This window comes from Protopterus annectens, chromosome 9.part0, assembly GCF_019279795.1.
Source record: "Protopterus annectens isolate FY-2018-M chromosome 9.part0, PAN1.0, whole genome shotgun sequence".
NCBI lineage: Eukaryota > Metazoa > Chordata > Ceratodontiformes > Protopteridae > Protopterus > Protopterus annectens.
The window spans coordinates 998,303,255-998,318,702 of NC_056743.1; the positions used below are offsets into that span (position 1 = coordinate 998,303,255).

Genomic DNA, 15,448 nt, shown 5'->3' on the forward strand with positions numbered 1-15,448 from the left:
CTTCCACCATATTACTAATGCCACTAGCCAGGCTACACATGAGAACTCTTCAGTGGCTCCTGTCATCTCAAGGTCTTTTCAGCACCTCCCATTATCTCATTGCATTCTGCTGACAGAATCTTGCAGGAAGGGCCTCCTTTGGTGGGCGCAACCCAGTCAGTTAACCACAGGCACCTCATTTGTTCTTCACCGTCCCATTGCTACTGTGACCACGGATGCCTCACAGATAAGGTGGGGGGGGGGATTATCTTGGCAGGACTGTCCAAGGCACATGACAAGATCACGAGGCTCACCTGCATATCAGCGTTCTAGAGATGAGGGTGGTGCTCCTGGCATTGCAAGCACTCCACGACTTTCTGCCTCTGGGGACTATTGCAATGCAATCAGACAACATGTCAGTCGTATGGTATATCAACAAACAGGGAGGAACCAGATCTTACCCACTCTGAGAGGCCATGCGAGTTTGGAAATGGGCGGTAGCTTCCCAGTGTTTTCTGGTGGCGACGCACATTCTACGGCCAACCAATGGGATAGCCGACAAGCTCAGCAGAGCAATCCGTATGCTTCACGAGTAGTCTCTGAAACCGGAAACAGTGGAACAGATTTTCTGCAGATGGGAACAGCCTTGCTGCGACCTCTTTGCCAGTCCAATCAATGCCAAATGCAGCAGCTATTTCTCCCTCATCCCTCCTCCGGGGGAGTCACCGAGAAATGCACTTGTTCACGATTGGCCCCTGGGTCTCCTGTATACTTTTCCTCCCTTTCCTCTCATTCCCAAGATTATTCAGAAAGGGAAGTGACTGGGAAGCAAACTGATCCTCATTGCTCCTTACTGGCCTCATCAGGTTTGGTTCCCCTTCCACGGGCCTCTTTTCGAAGGCGATCCTTGGATTCTGGACCCAGTTCCAGACCTGTTGACTTGTATGTCAGGTTCGCTTCACCCCTCCTTACACACCCTCAGTTTGACAGCATGGCTGCTCCAGTTCCATCCCTAGTCATGTTTCACGACTTCTCACCCTCTGTGACTCGTATCCTTGCGTCCTCTCATAAACCTACTGCCAGGGGACTATATTCCAGTAAATGGAGAAGATTCTCTATCTGGGCAGAGAAAATGAATGTTGACCCTTACACTGCCTCCATTCCAGTTGTTTTGGAATTCCTGTCTGAGCCTTTTCACCCCGAGTTCAATTGGCAGCGATTTCAAACTTTCATTTGGGTTATCAAGATTCTAATCTGATGTCATATAAGCTGTGCAAAATCTTCCTTAAAGGTGCCACTTTAAGACACCCTTGTCAAGAACCTGTTGCCTCATGGGATTTAAATTTTGTGTTATCCAAATTGACTTCTTCACCCTTTGAGCCTTGTCATTCATCTTCTTTGAAATTCCTGTTTTGGAAGACTTTTTCTGGTGGCTATCACGTCGGCCAGACTGGTGTCAGAGTTGCAAGCATTGTTAAACCTCCTTATCTGATTTTTCACAAGGAAAGGGTGTCCCTCTTTTGTCCCGAAGGTCTGTTCCCATGCCACTTTGAATCAATCCATAGAGCTTCCGGTGTTCTTTCCGAATCATTCCAATGCAGCTGAATACAGGTTTCACCAGCTGGATGTCCATAGACAATTATGTTTTTATTTGCACTGGACTAAGGAAATCAGATCAGATTTTCATTTTCTTCTCTGAATCCAGGTCAGGCTTACCAGTTTCCAAGGTGACACTCTCTAATTGGATTTCTAACTGTATAGCTTATGTTTACAGTTCTGAGGGCAGACCTTTACCCTTTAAAATCAAGGCTCATTCTACCAGATCTCAGTCTACCTCTGCAGCCTTTCAAGCCAGGGTCCCACTTGATAATATTTGTGCAGCAGCTACATGGGCTACCCCTCACACTTTTATTACTCATTGCAAATTGGATTTAACCTCCAGGGGTAGAGCTTTAGTGGTTCCACAGTACTCAGGAGTATTTTTCCTTGAGCCACCCAAGAATAAGGCACAAAGGACGCTCTCCCATATGCAAAAATGAAGGTGAGATAGGACTACAGAACATAAAGAAGTTATGTACTCACCATAACGTTCCATGTGTGTAGTCCATCTCACCCTTCATTTTTACGAAACCACCCACCTACCCCCAGTCTGGAAGTACCTGGAGACAGAAAAATCATTGTTTTCCTTTTTTTATGGAGACCTTTTAGTAATGGCTTCTTTGGTATATTTATCTCTCCTAGTTAGCAGCAAATAAGATCTGGGGATTGTACTGGTGCACCATGGGATACCTACCTAGCCATGAGCCAACTAGAAGACTTCCAGCTTGCAAGTAGGCCAAGTCGGAACAGAGGATTGGCTCCGATCCCATATGTAAGAATGAAGGGTGAGATGGACTACAAACATGGAATGTTATAGTGAGTACATAACTTCTTTTTTTCTTCAGCTGTCATGGCTGGCAAGCCAACAGGAGTTAAGAAAATGTACTTCTTGTGGGCACAAAATCCCTAATTCAGATGCCCACAAGGAGTTCATTTTTATTTATTTGCCATTTGTTAACTGGGTTGGACTGGCTGGGCAGGTGCCCTTTTTCAGCAGGGACCTGAGGAGAAAAGCTGCATATTACGGCAAACAATTCTTACAATCCATAAAGAATTTGCACATATAATCAAAACAGCCTTTGAACATAATTAAGAAAAGCACCATAATAGCAAAGAATTTTTGCAATTGATAAAGTATTTACACATACAATGAAAACAGCATTTAAACATACAATCAAGAGGAGTTAAATGCAACAAAAATAGATTACATTTTTTACAATGTATAAAGAGGAGGAAAAAAATTTAACGTAGAAATGTACTATTGTGTGCCTTACAAACACAGGAGTTTCATATATTGTCTTGGAGCAGACCATCTCAATTCCAGTTGCTGTATACGTGCTGCCTTTAATACTAGAGCATTAGCTGATAGACCTTTCAAAATGGGTTTGCTTTGTCTACTTCCTTAGTCAGCTGCTTCTCCTTCAGGGGCTCGTACCCCCCCAGTAAATCGTATAAAATGCCTTCAGAGAAAGCGCTCCCTGTTGAAGACCCCCAGGACTTTCTCAGAACCACCTCCCAAGTGGCAAAAATATTTCAACCGATGTCCTTGGACCTGAAGGTAGGTACATCGGATCCAAAATCTTCAGATCAGATTATTATTTCAGCTAGTCCAACAGCCCATGTTTCAGATCCCCAAGTCCTCAGATCCGAATCCCAGTACATCATTTACTCCAAGAACTTGCTGCCCTGAGTTCATTTTGGATTCATTCTTGCCTAGGATGCATTCCCCCTTCATGCAGACCTCTAAAAAGCACTCTAGACCCCCGTCTACCACATCCTCCAGAAGTCTCTCTGAAGCAGATGCGGATAGGATGATGTGAAAATTCCTCCGAGCTCAGTTCCGGATGGGGGTCATTTTGGCTTTGCACCCTATTGGATCCATGAGTCTTCAGGTCACTACTCACACTGTACTATCTTCGTTTCTGATCTGCCATTTGGATTTGGAGCCCCAGGATCCAACAGATTTGAGAGGTATGGAGTTGAATCCGAACAGAACCACTTTGTCAACTCCAATGTCATCTCTGACCTGTTCCATTCCTATTCATTTGGATCAGAACATGTCCCGGAGCTGAGGCATCAATGTCAGCTTCGTGGAGCCGGGATCTACTCTGATGCTATCAGATCCATCCATGCCCTTTGGAGCCTTAGCATTGGATAGCTCTGGTCCAGTTCCTTTCTCCAGTAATGGATTCAGTTGGACTCGAGATCTACCAATCCTAGAAGTCTCTGCTCTGTTGTGGGTGACCACTGCTACTCAGGGCCTGTCTGCCTTTGAGGTTGTGGAAAAGGCTTTTTGTCTTTGTAGAGGTCTGGTCTGTCATCCCTCAGAGCTCCACCCCCTATTCTGTCTTTGGTTCTGAGCTCTAAGTCCATCAGGCCTATTCTTCCGAGGCAGCCAGTTCCAGATAGCTTCCAGTCAGTCTCCATAGAGGAGCGCTCCCTCTCTTCTGATACCTTCCCTGTGCATCCCCCAGAGGAGATCCATTGGAAGAGGAAGGGCAAGAGGAGGCACATAGGCTCCCCATTGGAATCTCTCACTGTGTATGATGATTTCAAAGACTGGTCTCACTGTGTATAATGATTTCAAAGAAGGGTCCCCCAGATCACCACCTGATGATGTAGTCTTTGAGACGTATTAGAGATCCTTTGGCAGAAAGGTAGTTGGTCTTCAGATGATCCTTCTCCAGAGGAATCAGTATTTTTGCAAGTTTTGGCTCTGGCCCATCTACAAAAGAAAAAAAATCTTCCCAATGTTTCACCCAGTTAGAGGAAGGCAGCAGCTCAAGAAATTCAAAAGCTGCTTGACAAGAGTCATGTAAGAGGTCCCACCAGACCAAATAGGATTAGGAACTTACTCATTTTTTTTTTTAGTGCCAAAAAAGATTGGGGACATGAGACCAGTTTTGGATCTGAGCAAACTGAATCAGTACATGAAAAAGTCAAAGCTCCGAATGGTCACTGTCCAGTCTATTCTGCCATTTCTTCACAAGGATAATTGGACGTGCTCCATAAATCTTCAGAATGTGTACTGTTATATCCAAATAAAGAGTTGCTTGCAAAGATATTTGCACTTTCGGCCGAGAGCCAGTCATTACCAATTCAGAGCCCTACCCTTTGGACTCGCCACAGCCCCAAGATGTTCACCAAATGTATGGCAGTAGTGGCAGCCCACTTGAGGCTAAAAGGATTCCGAGTGTTTCCATATCTACATGACTGGCTCCTTACCTGCACCCCCCCCCCCGTGCATCTCCTTCAACAATCCAAAGCCTATTTGCTCCAGATTTGTCATTCATTGGGAGTAACATTCTGTGATGCCAAGTCTAATCTGATACCGGTACAAAGCCTGGAGTTTATTGGCACACATCTAAACACGACAACAAAAATTCCATCCTTACCAGTTCATCTCATAGACACTCTGATCTCAAATTCATCAGATTCTATTTCATCCATCTCCTCCAGCCAGATTCATTCTTCAGGTGCTGGGGTCTGTTGCAGCAGCAATAATGCTGTTTCCTTTAGCACGTTACTATACGAGTGTTCTTTAATGAACTCGAGCTGTTCAGTGGTCTATTCTTTGACAACCCCTGTCTTTTCCAGTCCCGCTTACACTGATTTGCAAACACCACATTCATTGCTGGATCTGGGCGGATGACATCTGTCTATACCAACCCTTTGTTTTATCACCCCCATTGGCCATGGTGACTGTGGATGCCTCCCAGTTGGAGTGGGGAGGCATTACATGGGAACGACAGTCCAAAGCATGTTGTCTCTTCATGAGACCAGTTCACATATCAATGTCCTGAAGATGAGAGTAGTTCTGTTAGTGTAGCAGGCATTTTAAGATGCTCTTCCTCTAGGGACTGTTGCGATTCAGACCCACATGTCTGTGGTCTGGTGCATCAACAAACAAGGAGGAACCCGGTCTTTGTGCAGAGGCACTATGGGAGTGTGACAATGGGCAATCTCCACCAACTGCTTTCTAGTTGTGCACGTTTTGAGGAAAAAACAATATACTAACCGACAAGCTAAACCGGTCCATTTTGATGCCAAATTTTCTGTCATTGGTGTCATCTGTGTTGCAACCTCTTTGTATCCCCCGACAAGTGCGGTAGTTATTTTGCCCTGATCTCCCCTCAGGGGGAATTACTGAGAGATGCAGTAGTCCACGTTTGGCCATCCAGTCTGCTTTACACTTGTCCCCCACTTCTTTGATTCCCAAATTCCTACAGAAAGCAATCTGGTTAGAGAGCTCATTCCACTACTGTCCTTGACAGGTCTGGTTCCTCTTCCTTTGGTCTCCTCTTCTTCATCCTCCCTGGATACTGGACCAGACTCAAGATCTCTTCTCACATCCCTCAGGGATGAGTCATCCCAATATCCCAGCCCTCAAACTAACCGCATAGTTGCTCCAGTACAGTAGTAGTTAGACAGCCAAGACTTTCCTTCCCACTACATACCATTCTGTTGTCTTCGCAAAAAGACTCCGCCAGGAATGTTTTTAAGAGCAAGTGTAAAAGATTTTCCTTGTGGGCATTGAAAATTAATACTGACCCTTTTCCTGCCCTTGTATCTGCTGTTCATTTACTGGCTACACTTTTCAAAGAAGGAGCTAGTTTTTCTGTGATTAAACTACATTTGGCAACAAGTCCAAAAAGGGCAGCAAAAGACAATATCAGAGCCAGGTTACAACGTTTGTTATATAAAGAAGTAAGTGCTTTCACAGTCTGAGTACTGCTTTCTCAGACATAAGTGAAACATTCATCTCAACCATAATAGAAGTAAAATGCAACACCCCTCCAATTAGAATCAATTAAAAACCATTAAAAACACAACTTCACAAAAACAAGCAATAATTACAGTATTTATGTATAAAAAATGAGTAATAAAAAAACAGGCAGTTTTCCCCTTAGACTTCCATTAAAGGATCCTTCACCTTCCTGAGATCTGACTGTTGTGCTAATGGTCTGACTTAGAAACCCTTTCATCCTTCAGCAAAAATTATTTAAAATTCATGTCATGGAAAATGGCCCTTTTAGTAGCGGTCACTTCTGCAAAAAGTTCTGTCCTCTAGGTTCTTTCATCAAAGACTTTATACATTATTTTCCATATAGACTAGTAACTTTATGAACCAAAACCCTTCCTTTTTAGTAAAGCAGCCTCTGAATCTAACATTAACCAATCCATTCATTTACTGATTTTTTTTCCAAAATTTTCAAACAAAGGAGAATCTTTTGGATGTGCACAGGCAGTTACGTTTTTATTTGGACAGAAGGAAACAAATTAGAAAATCAGATCAGCTATGTGTGTATCTTTTTCATCAAATCGACTGGGTTATCCAGTTTCTAAAGTTAAATTGGCTAAATGGATAACCAATTGCATTTCTCGGCTTTATTCCTAACAGGACCTACCAAGACTGCCTAAGCCCAGTCAGCGAGATCCATGGCTACTTCATCTGCCTTTTTGTCAATTTTTATTGATGGTATTTGCACAGCAGCCACATGGTCCAATGCTGATACCTTTGATACTCCTTACAAATTGGATCTAATATCCAGAAGCAGAGCTGCCTTTGGCTTAGAGATTCTCTGGAATATCCTTCCATGAAGGCCACCCAAGGTTAACGTAACTAGGGACTTTGGCCCATTTGTTGAGGAATAATGAAAAGAACAACATCAGATTTAATAATTATGTACTCATCATAAGTAGGCGTCTGTGTTGTCCTTTTTCATTCTTCCTCACCCCCCCCCCCATCCTTCCCCCTTTCTAAAATCTTCTGGAGGAACCTGTTGGACTAAATTATTGGAACTTATTGTTCTGCTTTTGAGCCCTACTTTTTGAGCTATCCCATCTTTACCTAATTTATGGGTATTTTTATGGCAAACTCTATCTGAGGTTTTTGGGGATGGACCAGGGCATTTATGGGTAGAGGAAGGAGCTTAAGAGTTGGATCCAAAGTCTTAAGTATGCAGCCGAGTCAGATCCGAGGATTGGATCCATAACCCATTCATTGAAGAAGAATGAAAATGGACAACACAGATGCCTAGATATGGTGAGTACATACATTTTCTTCACATACATGTATTTTGTAACTTTTTCTTGTGTTTAAATTAACTTTTTCATCTATCCCATCCTGTAAAAATCTGAAGATATGGAGATCAAGTGCACTGCAGCTGCTAAATCCAATCCCTTAAATATTTAAGTAATACATACTTTTTTTTTTTTTTTTTTTGTAAAGGAATGTGGAACCTTGTTTTCCTGTGTTCAAATGTCTCTTTGGTGTTTCTGATGCCATTTGCATATTTCTTCACGGAATCGGAGGGGTTTGCGGGATCAAGAAAAGTAAGTATGATTTGCAAAACAAAAACAAGTGTTATAATGTAGGGGGTTGGTGAAAGGTATTTTAATGGTGGTGGTTTAAAACAGCAAGTTAATACACTGCTCACTTTAGAACAAGCATATTAAACTGAAACTGTAGTGATTTGCTGTAACATTCTGCTTACAAGCTGATTGGAAGTAGATTTCTTGAAGTGGCAGCTTCTGGAACGTTTTAACATTGTTTTGGCTATGTTCTAATATTGCATTTCTGTGAGCTGTTTCATCTTTAAACATATGTTCTCTTTCCCTAATGTTGTATGATGGTGAAATTGGTGTATATAAGTATTGGGGAGGTGAAGTTAACCCCACATGAGGTTTTAGGCAACCGATCAGGTTGGCACAAGTATTACAAAGTGTAATAGACGCACTGTAGGTTCATATTTTAGGGATTCTGCTTTTTTTGTTTTGAGAAGACATGCTTGGGGTAAGGTATGTTGTCTGAGGTTAAACAGATTTTTGGATGAAGCAGTTTGTTTGGTATACTTTCCATGAAACTTTTAAGATGATTGGAAAATGTCAAAATTATGAGGAACCTGAAGCCACTGTTTTGCACACCAGTCTCTGAGCATGCCAGAAGATTTCCAGCTAAGTTTTGAGTCTTCTAGATGAAGCATCCCATGTAAAAACAGTATATGTGGAGGAAGCTGTACCAGAGGAAGACTAGAATTCAAAGCTGCAACAAAAATAGCAGCGTCAAAAGCCTGCTCAGCAAGACAGCTCTGTCAGTGGCAGCCAGTATCATCTGTTTCAGCCTTAGCCTCATCCCCTGAGGGGAGAATGCACCACAGGTGACAGCTGAGTGAGAAAAGTGGTGAAAGCGTGGTGCACTGTAGGATGTGTGCCGCGCATCTTTCAGTGCAGACTCTTAAGTACTTGCCCTTGATAATCAGCTGATGGACAACCAGGCATTACAGCTGGTGCCTTTGACAGTACAGAGAAAAGGGAAAAGGATTTTATTCAGGGTCTTTCATGGTGCCATAATGGAAATCCATTCTAGAGCTTATAAGTTCCAGTGCTTCAAAACAAATGTTTACATTGTTAATAACCAGGCAATAATTCTGCTACTAATTTGAGAATATTATGATAATGTATGCATGCTAAAAGCTAAACTTCACAACCCATCCTTAGCGCAGACAGGTGTTTCAGATTTTCGTGGGGGACTCTGTTCACTTTCTTGTCCTTTAACCTTTCTGCTGTGCCTAGAATGTTTACTAATGCCTGGCTGCTGTTTGCTTATCTGAGACTCTGAATTCCAGGTTTATCCTCATAGATAATCTTAAAGGCTGTATTTTAGAAAAGGTAGAGGTATGTTTGGGAGAATGTACTAGTTTGAGAGATAAACTTCTTGGGAAAGAAACACTTTTATTTTGAAATTTGGTACCTTGGAGCCCTTTGGGTTTAACAAGAAGTGCAATTTGAAGTATGTAATTTAATTATTGAATAATTGTGGGAGGGTATCATTCTGTGTAATGATGATGATTATTGCATTTATAGCTGCTTTGCTAAAGTGTATTTTACTCTTGGAAGGCTGTGTAAACTGAGGCGCTAAGTCTTTTAATACATTTGGATTTCTGCTTCTCCTTGTTGATAGTCTGCTTTTGTCGATTTTTTTTTTGGTATTTATTTTGGTGGTGTTGCTTATCCTCATAGATGACTGCCTGATTCAAACCAGTTTTTCTTAAAACAGCGGTGTTTAGGTCCGCAAACTTTTCTGTGCTTCCAGTGTTTGTGTTACCTTCTTTCAACAAAGAAAAATCAAGCCTATCCATATTCCAGATAAACTGATTCCTGGATGATCTGCATCTGATTATTGCATCTTTCTGTGTATGAGGTTTGGGCTTTTTCTTCTATTTTGAGTATTCTGAATGTAGGCCTACATATCAAAAAGGTTCAGTTCAGTAACATGGAATCATTACCTGGGCTATGTTGTTGTATTAATCCTGCCTTAGCAAAATTAATTTTGATGGTGGCTCAAACTGAAAAAAAGATCAAAACATATTCTTTTGACTTTGCAGTGGGTTAAATCTGTAGGAATTGAAAATTCAAAGGACTGTGTACATGAACTACAGATAAATATTGACTCCTCACTTGACTTTAACAGGATTCAAGTCAGCCCTAAGAAAGTCTTGCAAATAATAATGCAGAATGTGGTACATTAACAAGACAATATTCATCTTCTCTTTGCATATTCACCAAGATAATCTAGGAAAAGGCAGTTCAGCTAGAATGTCTGGTCAGGTCAACCACATTCCAAGCCAACAGAAGTTCTTGTCTGTTTCTCTGGGCAGGGGAAGTTTCATCTTTCTTGAGTGCAAGCTGTGGTCAGACTGGTACTAGAAAAGAGGCTGTCCTTAATTCTTTTCCCTGTTCCCCCCAGAGCAAAGTCTAAAATGTGGATACCTTTTCAGTCATTATATCTGTGACCTGTTATGTGCATTTTGTAAAAGTCCTCATTTTAAAATTCTGCTCAAGTTAAGAAGAGAAAAAAGATTTTATTCTCAGGTTCAAGCTGTCCAAGACAACCATTAGTCTAGTATCAAAGACCCTTATAGAAGGGTTTACAGGAATTACCTTCCTTCCTTCTCCTAATTTCTCAGAAGTTCCTTTGTTAGGGGCATGCATGCTGTCAGCATCACACATTACACTAGAAGCCTTGTGTCTGAGCTTACTTCTCTTTTGGGAGAAGGGTTGTATTGAGTTGTGCTTTTTATACCAAGATCTACCCATCAATTTCCTTACGAGTTTTTGATGACCTTAGATTTTCAAAAGATGCATTTAATCACTTTCCTAGGTCAACACTTCAGAAGTTTCTCTAGGTTTTGAGAGTGTGGATCACATTATCAGTTGCTCTGTATTGCCCTTTGGCCTGTTCTCTGTTATGTTATGTACAAAGTGTAAGGCATTCACGTTTTCCATATTTAGACAACTGGCTTTTCTTTAAAGAGTGCTTTTCAAAGTGTCAGAATTTCTAACAGGTGTAAGGGATAATCCTACACAGACTGGGATTCCAAAATTCTTCAAAATACCACCACTGGTCGACTGAAGAAAGGCAACCAAAAAATCCAAAATCACTCTAACCACAGATTCCAGTAAACCCCAACGAAATGTGGATAAAAGAAAAAGTTCAGCAAGAAGTACCAAAGTGCTTGGCATAAAAACGTTCATTCACTTTCGTCAAAGACTTCCGAAACACCAGAAGCAACAAGTAAAATCCTTTAGAGTGTTAATTGTCTCATTATATAATCAATTACATCACAAATCACGAATACACTAACCAATGCATATAAAAAGCATGAAATATTCCATACTGTAAACTAACGATAATAAACTACCAAGCTTTTACAAAATAAATAACATATATAATATGTAGTTTATAGTTTATTAACCTTCCTTCTCATGTCTTTAAGGAAGCATTTAATATTAATGGCATCATTTAATCCAGGGGCCATATCAGTTCTCCATCTAATTTGCCATAATGTTTCTCTTTTTTCTACCAAATTCTTAAAATCCCCCATCCTTAAGTCCTTTGGTAGCTGTTCCAAAATGGTGAACCTAATTTTTTTTAAATTGCAGCTTAATTTATGTTTATAAAGGGCATTATTCAAATCCTTTGACTTAGTAGCATGCAAATGTTATTTCACCCTTTGTTCTAAGCTTTTAGAGGTCATTCCTACATAAAATCGTTTTACGCTAAGCCCTTTGGTACTTCTTGTTGGTGAACGTTTTCTTTTATCCACATTTCGTTGGGGTTTATTTGAATCTGTGGTTATAGAGTGATTTTAGACTGTGATTCCAGTAGAGTTCACATATGCATTGTTTGACTAATTCTCACGTTTAGCTTCTTGGGGTGTTCCTTAGGCAACTCGTATCAAAGAGCTTTTCTTCCACAGTATAAATTATTTCTGTATATAGAGCCATTCCTGAGGTTTTCTGCTTGGGCTACTTTCTCAACAAGGGAAGTCTTCAGGACGTTTATGATGCTTGTACCACCTCTTGCAAGACTCGACATGACAAAAATTCTTTGGTGCCGATAGTTATATGGTCTCAACATCTTCATCCCCTGACCATTCCCTTTTCAATTTTGTGGTTTGTAAACAGGGACATTTTGTAGCTGGAGACACCGCAGTTTTCAAAATCAAGGTCTCCCATTCTCTTTTGTATCTTCAATTCAGTGCGTCAGTACAGACTCATTACATTTCTCTTGTGGAACAGTATCTGTTGGGATAGACATGCATGGTCATTGCTACAGACAATACATACCAAAACATAAGATATCTGAAGTAGTTTACTTCATTTGGTCTTCAACCTGTGGGTATTTGCATCTGGATCAGATCCGAGATGGCCGCATCACTAGCATCTTATCCGAGCTCCAAGCTCCCCCCCTTACCCATAATGCCCCTCTCTTTCATTCTCTCAGATCTCGTTTGCTGCTTTCGAGTTTGCATCATGGTATCTGAGCTCCAGGCTTATCTTTGGGTAAGTGTTAGTTTGCAGTTAGATGTTAGTGTAGGATTCCCCTACTCTTTTTTTTCTACCTTCACTACCTTATGTCTTGTCAGGTCTATCCCTACCTGGACGATGGGCTCATTGCTGCCCCTACCAAGTGTCTACTTTGCTGAGCCAGGGACTACTACTTTGCATTAGCACACAGTCTGGACATCACCATCAACCTCAGCAAATAGTCTCTGACTCCAGTACAGAGTCTAGACTTCATCAGAGCCCAGCTGGATACAGTTCAAATGCTAGTTTATCTCACCCCGGAGATGGTGCACAATCTAAGACTTCATGTATCTTACATTCTTCAGACTTCCCTTCCATCGGCAGAAGACTTCATGTATCTTACATTCTTCAGACTTACCTTCCATCGGCAGAAGCAGTCTTCTTTATGCTTACCCCACATTACCTCTCATCCCAAAGTTTCTTCAGAAAGCTTGCAAGTCTGGGAGCTTAGTAATCCTCATTGCCCCATTCTGGCCTCACCAAGTCTGGTTCCCCTCCCTTTGGTCTTGCCTGTTAGTTCCACCATGGATCTTGGATCCGGTTCTGGATCTAATCTCTCACCCTTCAGGGATTCCTCACCCAGACCTGGTCAGTCTGAAGCTCATTGCTTGGCTGCTCCAGTTCCAGTGATGATTAGGACTCCCGGTTTATAATCTCCGTTCAAGACTATACTGGTGGCAGCTCACAAATCTTCCACCAGGAAAATATATCGTAGTAAGTGGAAATGTTTTTCTTTATGGGCCACTCAGTGGGAGTTGGATCCTTTTATACGGTTCCGGTCCTGGCTGTTCTAGAATTTCTAGCTGGTATCTTTCACCAAGGTGCTAGCTCTTCTACTGTTGAAGTCCAATTGGCTGCCATCTCTAATTTTCATGTGGGGGAAAATATGGCTTCTCTAGCTTCCTATTACGGTCCCTGGTGAAAGATCCTACACATCCTTGGGGACCTTACCTTTGTTCTTCAGGGTCGTGTCTCTCTTCCCTTTGAGCCCGCGGCGTCAGCAGATTTACATTTTCTTTCCTGGAAGACAGCCTTCTTAGTGGCCATCACTTCGGCTAGAAAGTTGTCAGAACTTCAAGCATTGTCCATCAAAGTTCTATATATAAAATCATCAAAAACAGGAGGTTCACTGCTATCCAACCAGGTAAATGCTCCATAACTGTACTTCTACAAGATTCAGAATAATAAAAAATATATAGTAAGAACGGAGCAAAAGCGGAGATATAAAATACGATGGTTTGTCTTGAAGAATAAAACATCATCGTGTTTTATGTCTCCACTTTTGCTCTGTTCTTACTATATATTTTTTAAAGTTCCATATATGATTTTTCATAAAGACAGGGTTTTCCTGCACAGTAATCCATCCTTTTTCCCTAAAGTGGCTTCAGAAGCAAATATCAAACCATCAATTTGCCTGTCGTCTTTTCTAATTTCCAAAACAGAGGTGAATACAAGTTACATTTATTGGATGTACATAGACAACTGAGGATGTTCTTCGTATTTCCCTGTTGCAGCCATCACCTGTGGGGTTATCCCTGCTGTGGTAGCCACTCAGCCAGCTCAAATACCACAGTCTATGTTTTTCTGCGTCTGCTGCTGTCGCCTGTAGTCTGACGTCAGGTCATCAGTGCTGTAAAGCAAGGCAGCCGACATCATTGCATAAGTCCTTCTTGCCATGGAGCCCGTAGCAGAAGATCTTTCCTTTGGGGAAACCCTGTACACCCTCGGGGAACATTTCCAATGGGATTCTCAGGACCTCCAGCAGTCTAAGAAAAGACTGTGAGAGTTTCTGGATCTGCTCCAGCACAGACCCTTAGCCATCCTCCCTATTTTAGAAGTGGTGATGTTTTCCATGTATCCAGCTTAGCCCCAACACCCTCCCACCTGCTCCTAGTAAACCTGACCGGTATTAGAGTATCGGATTCTTACAAATATCTGTACAGAAATCCTGCTGCTGACCCAGAGGTCATTACACAGGGACCTGAAGGAGCGAAGACTTGTTCTGCCAAGAATCATATTCCTTCTGACGAGGATTCCAGAGCTCTGGACAGATGGAGTAAAAAAGTATACACCTCTGCAACCTTGGTTATCAGAGCACTCAACTGTGATTCCATATGTTAAAACATCAACAACATACTTTGGAACTATTAAAACAAAGGACTTTAACCTTTGCTGACTGTGCCAATTCAAAAGAGTTAGCAAATTTACTGCACTCTACTTGTCAAGTGGCCAAACACTCATTGCAGTGTAGACATGATGCCGTAGAAGCCTCAAGCAGGGCAGCAGTGTCAGGATCTGTGATTAGGAGACATGCATGGTTGAAGGAACAACCTCTCCCTGATCATGTCAAGTCTAAATTAACTGATGCACCCCTGGATAAGGACTGTTTGTTTGGAGTAAAAGCAGAAGTGGTGCTCAAAAAGATAGAGGTCAAAGCAAAGTCTATGCAAACAGTAAAAGACTTCTTTCAGGTTCAACCTCCCAGGTTCAGCAGGAACTTTCCTTCTAAGCACTGGTCCTTCCCTGCACCTAGTAGACAGGGCCAAGATAAGCCCCGCAGGGACAGACCACCAAGGCCTCCATCCCAAAGCCAGCAGAGAACCAAACAGTGGTCCACTTCTGCACCAAAGGCAGGAAGTTCTAATCCATCTTTCTATGGCAAAAACTCTCAATGACTCTCTTCCTCCCTCTGCCCTTCTTTCACTCACCAAAAGCTCAGAGGAAGGCTCTCCCACTGCAAAGAAAATTGGCTTTCTGTAACAAAGGACCAATGGGTCTTAAAGATCATTTTTCAGTGATACAAATTCTCTTTTATCGAGCTCCAAATTCCAAGAGGGTACCCAGACCTGCCTCCAAATCAGTGGGTAGAGGCATTGAAACAGGTTAAACTCTCGTATCCCAGGGGACAGTAGAACCTGTCCTCTCAGATCAAACAGGGAAAGGCTTTTATTCCAGACTATTCCTTGTTCCCAGAAGAGAGTACTGGAGCTCCATTTTG

The 15,448-nt window shown here is 41.9% G+C and overlaps 1 protein-coding gene across 1 annotated transcript in view; it reads left to right on the top strand.

The window, feature by feature from the left end:
* The window catches only part of LMBR1L (limb development membrane protein 1 like), a 1,236,065-nt gene that overhangs the window by 458,550 nt on the left and 762,067 nt on the right, over positions 1-15,448 (top strand). Inside the window, exon 4 of the mRNA XM_044082192.1 lies at positions 7,811-7,914. Coding sequence (XP_043938127.1) covers positions 7,811-7,914 — 104 coding nt within the window. The remainder of the gene's footprint in view (positions 1-7,810; positions 7,915-15,448) is intronic.